This window comes from Polyodon spathula, chromosome 21 (assembly GCF_017654505.1).
Source record: "Polyodon spathula isolate WHYD16114869_AA chromosome 21, ASM1765450v1, whole genome shotgun sequence".
Classification (NCBI taxonomy): domain Eukaryota; kingdom Metazoa; phylum Chordata; class Actinopteri; order Acipenseriformes; family Polyodontidae; genus Polyodon; species Polyodon spathula.
In genome coordinates this window covers 27044158-27058253 of record NC_054554.1, presented here as the reverse complement: position 1 = coordinate 27058253, position 14096 = coordinate 27044158, and the positions used below count along the sequence as shown (strand labels likewise).

General features: G+C 37.8%; 1 protein-coding gene across 1 annotated transcript in view; it reads left to right on the top strand.

The window, feature by feature from the left end:
* The window catches only part of bahcc1b (BAH domain and coiled-coil containing 1b), an 89776-nt gene that overhangs the window by 7367 nt on the left and 68313 nt on the right, over window positions 1-14096 (top strand). The window contains 1 exon segment of the mRNA XM_041221860.1: window positions 7974-8297. Within this exon segment, the coding sequence (XP_041077794.1) occupies window positions 8126-8297 (172 nt within the window). The 5' untranslated portion in view covers window positions 7974-8125.

Genomic DNA, 14096 nt, shown 5'->3' with positions numbered 1-14096 from the left:
AAAAAAAAAAAGATCCGCACAGCGCACGTTTGTATGACCATAAATAATACATATTTTTAAAAAGTTCAAAACATATCTTTGTTTTATTTGCCTCCCAGTTAACGCCGTGTGAAATTTTCTGCATTTCCTCTCAGTGGCCAATTACTGCATGCTTGTTGTTTCTGTATTGTCTCTGTAGCCTAGCTAGTATAGTCGTTGATAATGATGACGATGGTTTCTCGCTCAAGTTTAAAAACCATATTCCATATACACGTGGGCTTACATTTTACCCTTGTCAACAGATCTCATCCAACACTGCAAAACTAGGAAACTCGTCTGTCAACCTGCCAGCATGCAGATTAGGAAAAACCAGCCGTTAAAAAAATAAACTGAACGATGCACTTTTTCACAAAGATGGCGAGGGGGTCGCTAAACAGTAAAGAACCCTTTCAACGTGATCAAACAACACCACCACCTCAGAACTCAATGTACTCATTTTTACAACGTGATGTGCTATAGTAGAAACCCGGATCGGGTTAGGCCGTCGTGTGTACATACCCTCCTCAAACACTCAGGGTTTGTATCAGGAGCCGACCGTCACATTTGAAACTGGGGCCACTGCCTGTTGACGTTCACACCACTGGCACTGTCGAAGAGATACATAAGCAATTTTAAGGGGGATTTCCTTAATCCAACACTTTCAGGACGGTTTTTAGATTTTTTTTTTTTTTTTTTTTTTTTAGCTATGCCGTTATTTAAATAAATGTTAAATGAAAATGAGAAACCAAGTCTTAAGAACTTCAAGTGAGTATCCGATCGAGGCGCTTCTCATGTTGCAGAACAAGACCCCAGCTATAGATTGCCATTTCGCACCGAATATAAATTTGTATTTGTAGAAATTAAATAAGGGGGGGGGGATTTTTTTTTTTAAAAGAACATTTGAATAATGTCAGGAAAAATCAAAGCAGGTGTGTTCTGGGGTTGTTCTGACTTCAAAAAGCGCAAAAGACAAATAGTAGACTACAACACAGTATTGTGAGCGCTTTGTTTTATGGTAGCAGTGTTATTTAATTATGAGAATAAATAATATAGTGTTTACTTTTTGTATTCTGTCATGTTATGTATTGACATTCAAAACAAGTCTTTTTAATGCTAGTTTTCTATAATTCACCCCATTCATACTGTAGCGATCTTGGTTAACGAATCACACAGGGCGAGGGCGGGCGCGAACCCGGGACCTCTATGCCCGGTATCGGCGCTATGCTTCAGAGCCAGAGGTTTGCGTGTTACAAAAGCAACGCTTTAATGTGAGTAAGGACGATACTTTTTGTATCAAGTACTATTGCCTCAATTATAATTTCTATGAACATAACATACAGTGAGGGTCTGTATTTAACATTAACAAAAACGCCAGGACACGGCGCCGAGGAGCAGCCAAGGGCCCACGGTTGCGCTCTGACTCGGTATGTTTTGCCTTGTCCTCTTTGCCAGCGGATGTACCTCAACTGAACGTGTTCTTCCACCGTAATGAAAAAAAAATATTCCGTCCTGTTCCCGAGAAATATTATATATTCCATCCCGTTATTCATATTTATCACTTTTCTACTTTATATCGAGCAACTGATGCCATTATTATTATTATTATTATTATTATTATTATTATTATTATTATTATTATTATTATTACCACTTTCGTATTGTTGGAAAGTAGCAAAAAATATAGAAAAACATTGTAGCAGTAACTTAGCAGCCTAGCAATTCGAATTTCTGATTCATCTTGTGAGATGTGTGTTCACCTCCCGCTTGACCTCGTCATGGAGCCATTTCCTTCTTCATTGACGAACCCTAACTTTTTTTACAGTGCCACGTGTAAAACCACCAGTTTAACATCTATTTTATTTTCAAGTCGTTTTTTTTTTTGTTTTGTTTTACTATTTCTTTATCCAGCTAACTGACACCTCATTATTGCATCGTCTTAACCCGTTATCTGCCCTCAATATTCAAAGCCAACATGTAATTGTCTCGCTTTTTTTCCCTTTTGCCTTTGACTCCACTCCCGATTCGGTAAGTCTTGACTCTCCTTTTGGCTTCAGGGCCAATCGGGTATGCCTGGGGGACGCCTTGAAACAGCGCCTCTTATCTCCTTTCATCAGCCAACCTGGGGCCGCCTTGAAACCGCATGGCCAGTAATTGCTTTTTCAGGCAGTCCAGTGCGGACTGGCCAGCAGCCAATCAGAGCCTTGTTTACACTCTGTGATTGACAGTGTTCTTGCAGCCTCCCAACCAATCAAAGGCAGCTGTAAGGGACCCTGAGAGTTTTAACTCGTTGCGTACCACCACGCTAGCTGGCATACACGTGTCGCGTTAGTTTATTTTCAACCAGTATGACTTTACAGGCGTGCAATTAAACAGTTAGCGTGCTTATTTCCACAGACAAAACTAAATTAGATGCTGACGTTACCGAATACAACTATAGAATACATATTGTGGTGTGATAATGAGGTTAAACACGTGGTTTAAAAATACTACTTCAGCAGATTTCAATAACGGAACGCTGTAAACTGTAAGGGCGTGCAAAACAGTGGCGATAAAAACCTGCTCTAATTAGTGTGACTTAATCACCTATTTTTAAAAACATGCATGCAAGGTACAGCACATTGACTTTTTATTTGAGCAATTTATTATTTTGTGAATTAATATCGAAGGGTCGATTTTTGCGTTCTGAATGTCTTACACAGATCGCAGTCTGTCAATACACATTGCATGGGGTCCCATTTACAAATCTCAGACTCCTTTTAAAATTAAAGATTTTTTTTTCTTCTTCTGATGAATAAAGGAAACGTTGATGTCCGTGGCCCTTTTTAACCAGACGCAATCTATAACGTGTTAGTCAAACAGTATTTTATCCATAACTCCATCATAAAGCTTTGTGAATAAGGCCACGGTCTCACAAGAGGAGCACAGCTCTCCCAAATGAGGGTTGATCTCCGTGTCACTCAAGGGAAATAATGAATGCGTGTATGAATTAATTAATAAATATACAATCTCATTAGATAGAATGTATATACATAGTCAATACAGTTTAGCTGCTGTGATTGCATTAATCTGAATTGATTTTACTAGCAAAGCTTCTAACAAGGTCTATTCCATATAATCGCATTCCTGGTTATGCTATTGGGAAGAAAAACTATAAAAGTTCGCACCTTGTCATGCAAAATGAATTACAGCTCCCAGCATTCACGAGCACGCCGTGCCTGTACGATTTTTACATTTAAACGAGAGTTTGTGTCCTTCACTCCCCTCCCTAGATTCACATGTGTATTTCTAAGCGCCGTATTTGAATAAAGACCTGCATAGTGAATGAACTGTTCAGTGCGTGTGTGTGTGTGTGTGTGTGTGTGTGTTGCAGATGCATGGTGATGGTTTAGCATTCTGCTGCTGTGGATATTCTCACTGGTTACTCCCTCGACACTACAGCATCTCCTGAGGGGGTTCACCAATACAATACTTAAACTAGATCTGCAAGTGATCCGTTCTGACACTGACAGTAAAACTGCATGTTGCTGGTAAGCCAGATTTCAACGTACTTACACAGAATTCTCTCTACGGATGCTTGATGACATGACTAAATCGGCGGAAGCTAAAGGAAAAAAAACGGAATCTTACGGGTTATGAGTTCTAGGCCGACAGTTCGGGATAAACAAAGCAGCAACGTGCACGCCCTATTACTTTACCCCACGTGAGTGTCCCGCCAACGCTGTTCCTTTAAAACCTGCGCAGGGCCAGCTGCGCCATGGGAAAGCTTGAATTGGGCGCCCGCCACTCTGTCTAGTTTACTCCAGCTGCTCTGCTATTGGTCCAGCGCAGCTCCCAATCAGGAGGCCTGTTTACCCGTGGGCAAGCGGCACGAGCTCATTAGCATGCATGGATCCGGCCAATGGGCAAGCGTGTTTACCCCCCAGAGTTGAGTGGCACGAGCTGATCAGGGTAGAGAGAGAGAGAGATGGATGGATGGATGGAGAGAAAGAAAGAGAGAGGGAGAGAGAGAGCGAGAGAGGGAGAGAGAGAGAGAGAGAGAGAGAGGCTGTTTGTATGACCGTGCTTGGTTTCAATAGTGGCTGTAACTCTGGTGCTTCTCTAAACAACGACAACTGCACAATGAACGTAACCCAATAGGATATAACCATTTCCACATGATTTTTATGTTTGGTTTTTATATAATAAAATAATATTAATAATATAATATTATTATTAATAACAATTACTTGTTAGTGCAATACGTACTTATTGTAAGTGGTCATTCATTAAATAAATAAATAACACATAAATTCTACAAACGTTATATACTATATACTATATATATATATAAATATATATATATATATAATATATATCAATATATATATATATATAATATATATATAATTATATTTATCTATAATCTTGTTGTTGATAAAATTGTCTAGGTTTTGCTATGCTAGCAGCACTCAAAGCTGGCTTTGTAACTGGTTGTTGCTTTTGATCTTTCTCCAGTTAATGCATATAAATAATGTACCCTCTTATTTTTGGTTGTTGATACTAAAATGTATTTTGTAAACGTTGCGTTTTTATTGCTGGTTAAAAAACGCCGCTTTCAAAGCTACACCTATTGCATTTGTAAAACATGCAGTCAAATATCAGGTTTTGTTTTATTAAATGTGATCACTTGATTGACGTAGCGGTGGCAGTTTATTTGAAAAAATATCAACATTAAAAGAGATATAGATTCCCTTATTACCTGTTTGTATTTATATCATGCATGCACAATTTGTTTTACAACAATAATAATAATAATAATAATAATAATAATAATAATAAATAATAATGTGATGCTAATTATAATAATAGTCCTATTATTAACATGGTCAATATACAATAAACTATTTAACGTACACAACGTGAACGTCTTTATAAACAGGATTAATCGCAACGTTTTTTTCTAATCACTTTCGATTTTTGGTAACTGGGCGTGCTAAAATTGAATTTTCTGGTTGTAGTAGCGGCGATTATTATTAATATTATTCAGAAATTATTATTGGTAAATGTTAACTTGCATGTTTTGAATAACATCAGCAGTTGATGAACAATCGGTGTGCTGTTTGTTTCTGTCGAAAAGAACAAAGCCAACCATCAGAGTTTATGTTTAAATATGTAACTAGCTGTTTGTTTAATAATAGCTTTAGTTATTCATCATCTCGTGAACTAGATTTTGTCTTAAGATTTTCATTTTCAGCCGGAAATGGCCACCAGCAAGTGTTCCTGAAGGTTTCCGATGTACTGCGGTGTGTTTACAGTTTTCAATCCGGGTTTGGTGTGGTTTAATCCGGCCGCTTTAGCCGTGGTGTGTCGGTCTTACACATTGTGCTGCGTTACGGAAAATAAACTTCATTTATGAACCTCGCTTTGGTAGAGATTAAAATTCACACCAAGCCACGATTCGCACTGTGGTTTTGGCTTGTTCGACAACTTTATAATACAGAGGGGTCGTATTTTTTTCATAAAGGACATTTTCATTTCAGCCATTGCTTTGTCTAATAAGATAGGAATGCATTGCTCATTTATCATTCACTGTTTTGAATGCCGGGCACAAATAACTGCAGATTTTTTTATTTTTTTTTTATTGAAAAGTCTTATATTCCGAAGGTCTTCTCCTACAGTCTCAAATGTTTAGAAGGCAGCATTTTTTTTTTTGTCTTTAGCGAATTTCTTACCATTGTCTAACTGCTGTAAAAAGGCACAGACTGTGCTCCATTAACGAGATGCTTACCCGAACAGCCTGTTCTCGCGTATCTTTCCTAATAATTTCCATTCCATTTGCTTTCTATAAAATGAAAACAGTCTGCTGTTGTTGTAGTTTTTATAAACTATATATTAAGACAGTGGTTAATATTTATATTGCATTCTTGAAAAAAAAAAACTAAATGGTTTGCTGTTTTGTACCGCTATAGTTTTCAGACAGTACCTAACCTTAGGCACAATTCAAGCACAAACACGCTCTGTATATGCAGAGTAGGGTTAATTTCAGGTAATTCCTAATGAAAAACGCATTTAAATGCTTTAGCGTATTTCATGGTGATGCTATGTATACAGGCCTATATAAAATGCTGCTGTACAAAACCGTTCTACTTTTATGAATTTAATAAGAGTAATAATCATCTCAGAATGAATGATTAAAACGTGCCTTTTAGACCAGATAGTAATGCACAGTATTTTCTGTCCATCACGAATATAACTAGCAAATACAGAATACGTCGTGTATGTATGTGTGTATGTATGTATGTATTATCTGTGTACATATTACTGTCTTTACATGTATACTGCACATGCATGTCAGCATTATGTGCATTTGGTGTATGGTTTATAAGAATTGTCTTACATAATGAGGTTTAATTCAAAATGTTCTTAGCATTGAAATGCATTTTACTTTATCAGCGTTTAGGTTGCACGTTTGATGTAGAGCCTACATAACTAATAGGACAGAAGGAATAAAACTAGCTTTTTATTGTTTAAATAATAATAAATAAATAAACACACACACACACACACACACACACACACACACACACACACACACACACACACACACACACACTTAACCCTCCGTGTGCCATTAGCATTCCAAGAGTAGATAAAAGCAGAATAACACTGCCACAGAAACATGCTGAAGACAACCCCGATCGGTGCAACTCGACACAAAAGCAACACAAATACGTGGCTTATACAGTACAGTCGTGTGAATAAAATACAAACTGATGCTGCTGAGCGGACACAATGTGTTGTGGTGGTAGAGCTTTTTTTTCTGCTGGAACTGTACGCAAACACTAGGCAGTCATGTTACTTCTGTGTACATTCAAATTATTATTTTAATTGTCTTATCAGAGATTATGTGATAATACGGGGTTCACCACTACCGTCCTCTAAAGCGATAGATGATTCATATGTGGAAGCGACTGAAAACTAGACAATACAGAAGGTGGGGGAGAATTAGAACAAGTGTGTTAAATGTAACACAGTTCTGAGTTCATACAGGGACAACACAATTTTGTGTTAAAATTAACAAACCACAACACAAAAGTGTGCTTTTCTTACACAAAACTGTATTTAGCCAAAAAGACTTGTGTTAAAAAGACACATTATTGTGTTGTGGTTTGTTAAATTCAACACAAAATTATGTTGTCCCTGTACGAACTCAGAACTGTGTTACATTTAACACATTTGTTGTGCACTTTTTATTTTTACAAAATTCAATATATTGGTATACACTGCGAGATACACAGTTTACCAAGAGTTTGGTAAATAACACACACAATGTTTTTAAATAGAAACGGAATACACACAATGGGCATGCAATATTAAAACCACTTACTGTATGTCTTATTAATGTATCAATCAAAGGGATAATGCCATTAACCTTTAAAGGGCATGAATTCATATATTTTGAAGAGGTCAGGTAAGCAAGATAGGCTATTTTATCTCGGGGGGTGGGTATGATTTAACGTGTTGTGTTCTGTGGGTGCTCGCTGATGGGGTTCAGATGTGTGACATCGTATCCCCTGATATTTTCTCATTAATCGATCGAGAAGTCGCCGGAGGTTTGCCCTGTCCTCTTTTCCCTCCTAAGAAGACGAACACAATCAGAGCTGGGTTCCCTAGTGTTGTTTTTCCTACAGACCCCGAGCTGATGATGTCGACTTTCTTGTAGTTTAGTCTCTCACAAGCACACGAGGGAAAGAAAGGGGAACTTTGTCGTACACTATACAATACTTGATGTGCGCCACAAAATAATGTTTTCATTTTATATATATATATTTGGTTTAGAATACGCTATTGTAAATAAGCCGTGTATTTCAATAAAAGCATCTTATTCCGATTTCGCATTTCATACTACCCGCTGTGTTACTAGTGGAAGTACTAAGGCTGTTTTCACTTACGTCTTTTTTGTGTGTCTTTTGCAGAAAATAATGGGAAGGTACTTTTTTAGCTGGAAAAGCCAGCGATCTGCTGAAGAGAAGATCGAGTCGAAGCTCTAAAAAGGATTATATTTTGGTGTGTTTTTGCTTCTCCGATTCCTCCCCTCCTCGGGTTTGGATTTATCAGTTCGAGCTCTATGGAAGGCCGGGATTTCGCTCCTCCGCCTCACCTCCTGTCTGAGCGGGGCGCGCTGGTTCACCGTGCCGCGTCTCGGATCACTTCGGCCGGCCACAGCTCCATGCAGCACCCCGGTCACTTCCAGCCGGGAAAATACTACCCATCTCCCATTCCCATGGCTCCACACTCAGGTCAGATATTCCAAATTGTTTGTAAATTAAATGAGATGTTTTGTGGTTTTGGCCGTTTTTCTTCTATAGTATCACTGCGTAACCCCAGGCTTCAGTGCCAAACTATAATTTATTGGAAAAGGAAATAAGTTAGACAGTAAGGCCGTTTTGGAAATTAGCAATTCCCGTAGCCGCTTACATTTTATGTGCTAATTTTAGACAATATTATTAACTTTTACTGAACTGTTACTACTTTATTGTGCCAGCGTTGGTAGCGAAGTGACAGTGTGTTTGGAATGAGATTAAATCTAACAAAGAAGGGCGAATCTATACGTTTTTACAGTCTGAACACACCGTTTTTATTATAATTCTTTCTGCAATTGTTGGCGCCAATTTAGAGCAATCGCAGCGATATGTAAAAACATTAATATAAAAAACGCGCATACCCTTTTTTTTTTTTTTGCGCTTAAAAAACACGTATGGATTGAGGATAACAATTACCTTCTAATACTGGCAGGATGTAATTCATTTATTCTGGTTTTAAACAAAGGTGTATATATAGGTTTTTAATTGTTAAATTAAATAGTCGTGTTGCAGCTGCCGCGGTTTGACAGAACAAAAGGTATTGTGGACCTTTGTACGTGTTTAGTTGCAAAGACAATTTCCACGCCGGGGTGTTGGGATTAGGGTCAGCGGTATGCGCTGTGGGTTTGTGTTAATATAGACGGCTGTAATACCAGAAAGTCCCGTTTCTATATTGAGTTGACGTGTCAGGGTGAGAATGGGTTAGCAGTGCGTGCATTAGGGTTAACAAGTTGCTTTGGTATCCAGTTAAGGTATACTGAAATCAAAGGCTATGGGGGGGAAAAAGAAAACACGCACACACACATTGGCGAGTTAGTGTCCTTAAAATGTATGGGATTGTGCACTAGTTTCGTTTTAGACACAGCGTCTTTCTTGTGACCCAAAAGAGTGAGAGGGGGGTGAGGTGCTGCATGCTTGTATTTATTTCTAACAACCTTAACGACCAGGTCTGCACACGTTTTTATTTAAAATTAATGTATAATTACTAGCTTTCAACAGGGATGTCAAAACTGCAACAGCCACGTGAACGCTTAATGGTCACTGCTATAAATAATACTTAAATCATTGCGTGGCCAAAGATTTGAGGTTTAGATATTACGTGTCCAACACTTGAACAGCTGTTATTATTAATATTATTGTAATGCACTGTGTTTCTGTTGAATAGCTTTTGCCACGCGTTCTGGACACACACACACACACACACACACACACACACACACACACACATATATATATATATATATATATATATATATATATATATATATATATATATATATATATATACACACACACACACACTAAGATCGGGCCTACAGACTTATTTTTTTTAAAACTATAAATAATTTGACATACTCCTTGTTATTACACTTGCTTTTAAAATAACAAACAGTTTTAAATAAAACCTACTTTTATTTGTAAAACCGATACATTACTTTCGCGTAGCTTCTTGGATAGTGTAGGTTCTGTGTTAAGATATTATTTATTTATTTATTTTACACAAAACAAGCAAAGCATTGACTTCAGTCCAGAAAATAATATTGACGTACGTATTGAAGAGGCTTGGAGAAAATACTTGAAATATATATATATAAAATATACTTTTGTCATTTTATTTTGTATTTTTTTGTTTTGTTTTACTACATACGCCCCACCCAAATCAACTGAATTTGTCACTTGCGTGGCCACGTCCAATTAACGTTTTAAATGCAGCCTGCCAAAGCACAAAATCTGAGATTGGAATACAAGACTAGACACCGAAGCATCTGAACTGGCACTAAGGGACGTAAGATCATTTTAAATATTAGGAAACAGTCACACAAAACACGGTAGGAGTAATTACAGCTTTTAAAAAGCTTTTTTCAGATGCCACACAGACAATTTATTTATGGTTCAGTACGTTTTTCAACTGCTATAGCCCTGTCTCCGCATTGTATAATGTAGGCCTACATGCAGTCTGATCTCTCAGTAGAATTGATCACATGCACTTACAATATTAGGTAACATTTATTCCTTGTTTTGTAAATAAAAAAAACAACTTTGAATTTTCATACATTCCCCCAGTAACTTTATTTTATTATTACTACTTTTATAAACAACCCCATACAATGCATGAACTTAAATCTTTTGAGTCACAAAAGCTGGAAACACAAACAACTAATCTGAATTATCATAGATATGTATGGGGATACGTTCTAATTTGCAGCCCCATAATGATAGCCTTATCACTATTTTTGACCAGTATATATGTGTGTGTGTGTGTGTGTGTGTGTGTGTGTGTGTGTATGTATGTATATATATATATATATATATATATATATATATATACACATACATACATACACACATACATACACACACCCACACACACTGTAGTGGAAAACGTGAAGACTTGGCAGCAATCTGTTCCCCACTCTATGCTATTTCTTACTAATGCTGCAACATCCCCCACACTGCTTTGCATATTGGAATAAAAAAGACCCTTGATGTGCTGCTGGGTTAGGTTGATGAAGTGCGGCATACGAGCAGTACCAGGTCTCATTGAACGATTTGTCGGTACAGCTGCCATCTCGCTGTTTGTATTCATTGCATGGTGTACTGTATTTTAGAAGAGGGGTGCTGTGGGCAGTATGAAGAGATCTGGAAACTGTCCCTCGAAATTTGGCAACAACGCAAATGTTTCTATGCCTAACATGAAAGAGCCAACTTATAGTCTGGCTCACTTGTTTTTTTTTTTGTTTTTGTTTTTTTTTTATTTATTTTATTTTGATTTCATGTGAGCTTGAATGTTGGCTTGGCTTATTGGCAGTTTTAGATTCACCTCAATTCAAGTTCCGCTTTTAATACTGCCTTAAAAAAAATAGCAACTGAACAGTCAACACGGCACGCTGTATCTATTGTTAAATCTGCATTCTAAACCTTTTAAGCGACTGCCCCACTCCCCCCAACGTAATCCTGTTGTAGATAAAGGACCAAATTCAATTAACGTTTCATCTGGGGGGTTAAAGAAATTAAAAGTTCACATAATAGACTGAGCAAATGTTTTATTTTTATTCAATTAATATGTCATTGATGGCGTGTGTAATTCAATTCAAATAAATATTGACCAGCATGGGCTGTGTGACTGTTTCAATAAGACTGAAAGATTGTGTGTGTTTCATAGTAATATGAAATGGCACTTTTTAAAGTGAAAACCCTGGACTGGAGCCAAACAGAAAGTAAATCGGTAATACGTCCCGGCTTTTAAAAAAAAAAAAAAAAAAAAAGGATTCTGCTTTTGCATTTAGTAGCATGTGATCGACCAGCCGGTATTCCACTTTCAGTCTCCGCTATTAAACAATCTGGCAGTTTGGCCACGTCTGCTCAAGTTTCTTTAATAATACACATGTAGTAATCCTGTTTAATTACTAGTAGTTTGGAACTACACTCCCTGACACGATTTACTAATCCCTGTAGCTGTGTGGTATTCACTGCCACTGTCTCAAATAAGCTTGACCCAATAAATGTGGTCCATGCAACAATATCTACTGTAGCATTCAAGCCTGGTCCAGCATAGCCTCAGGGTCTACTTACACTGCAGTCCCTTTCAACGTCCTGTCAGTGCTGGCCTTGATATGTGAACTCCCTCCCTGTACATTGAAACCTTGCAAGGCTCTATACCAGCAACCATGCTTCAAGTGTAACGGAACACCCTGAGACTTTTTTAGAACATTTTTTGTTCTTACTGTTCGCTGGCTCCTTTGTGCTAGTTTATAACAACGTTGCAATGACTGTTATCACATACTTTAGGATCATTAATCAGCTGGGTGATTGCTCTTGCAGAAGTTTCATAACTGTCCGATTTTAGACTGGTACAGGCTATATTCAGCAGCCCTTTGAGTCTGCTAGGCATGTACAAAATGCTGTGGTGGTCAGCGTGCTTTTGCGCTGGCACAGTGGTGGGCATTACTGGGCTAACAATATGTGCACATCCTTCCAGACGTCCAGTTACCTTTGATCTCCTATTGAAGCAGATGGCACAGCTGCCCTAGTGTCTGCGTCGATACAGACCTTGCTATTTAAGGTAAGCTGTGTAGGTGCTTTCCAGAGCCCCACTGGGAGGGTAAACGTCAGAGACTATGTAACCTCAGTCAGTGAGGTCTGGTTCATTCCCACAATGAGCCTCCAAGCATACAATTGCCTTGGCTTTTATTATTCTGACAGCTAAAAAAAAAAATAATTCATGAAGGTATTTGAACGGAGCACCATTCTGTTGCTTGGCTCATGTCAGTCCACTTTTTTAAAGTCATTTACATATGGTATCCAGGTCCTGATGCACCTAAGTCGTAATTTTATTTTTTTTTTTTACTTGCTGTACCCGTAGCTATTTGCTGGCGCAGTTTTGATTTATTTTCATGCATGATCTTAACAACAAAAAGTACAGTAAAAGCAATATTCTGCAGTCCACAGTGTTCATTGGAAATGCCCAAGGCTCACAGGCATGTTCATATTCTGAGTTGCTTATTGTTGTTTTTTTTCCTTTAGGATTAAAGCAGTACATTTTGAGTGCTGCTGTGTAAAAGCCTGTAACGAGCCCCCCCCCCAGAGTTTAAACAAGTTAAAAAATTGCCTTTCCTGTATTATATTATCAGACCATGCATACTATTGGAATGAAGGCTACTCTTGTTCTCCCTGGTCACAGTTGCTCGTTCATCTCTGAAGAACTAATTAGCTGATAATACAGGACATGAGTTTCCAGGTCTTCGGTCTGTTTTTTGAGGTTTACTTTTGCAGGGCAGTATTTAATAAAGGTCACTTTTGTCAGTCTGTCCTTTTCTCCTTAGGCTACATCTTGCAAACTAATTAGGTAGCGGAGGCCGTTGTCACCCAGGTAAACTGGGTCACATATTAGGATTGTGGGAAATCTCTGACATGAGGGTAAAGGAGACGGATATTGTGTCAAACCTGTGTTTGGAGAAGTGATAGTCCGATATGGAACTTCCAGTTAAAAGAATAAGGTAAAACATGGTTCCTGTTGTTTTTCTAAATAAATCTCTGGAACGGCATGAAGCTAGGTAATGATAGCCATGAAAAATAATCCTATTTTCAGTTTCACTGAAGTTCTTAATGCAGAAGCAATGGTCAGATTTGGAGATGTACAGTTATGTACAATTAGCCAGCTATATTCTGTCATTGATGTAATCCAGAAGATAAAAAAATAATAATAATAATAATAATAATTCTACTTCTAATCCAGTGTAGTTTTATTTTTTTTGTAATGGATTGTGTGGTTTCTGAAGCTCATCAGAAGTAAGATCTTCTCTGTCCGTGCACTGTATTTCCTGAGGAATGTTTCCGGCTAAAACATTTTTTTTTTTTTTTTTTTTTTACCACCTCGATTTCCCCTTTCCAGCACGCGCTTTGCTTCTTGGCTTCTCGGTTTTCTTTCCCTGCTGTAAAAGAATAGCAAGCCGTTTTCACCGTACTGTTTTGTCAGGAGAGGAGGCCCCTTGCCAGCTTCTTAAATCAGAAACCATTTGGGGATTTGACAAGTGAAAAAAAAAAGCTTTTCATCTTAACTTTGATGTCCAGGAAAGAGATTTTAACAGCCCTAAACCAAACACTCTAATGTTAACCCCCTATAACAGCATGACAGGTTATAGCAAAGAATATAACGCTGCTAAATTTTGTTTGGGAGTTCGTCGTTGTTGTTGAATTCTACTTGAGTGTGATGATAAAAGACCATTCAGAGATGCA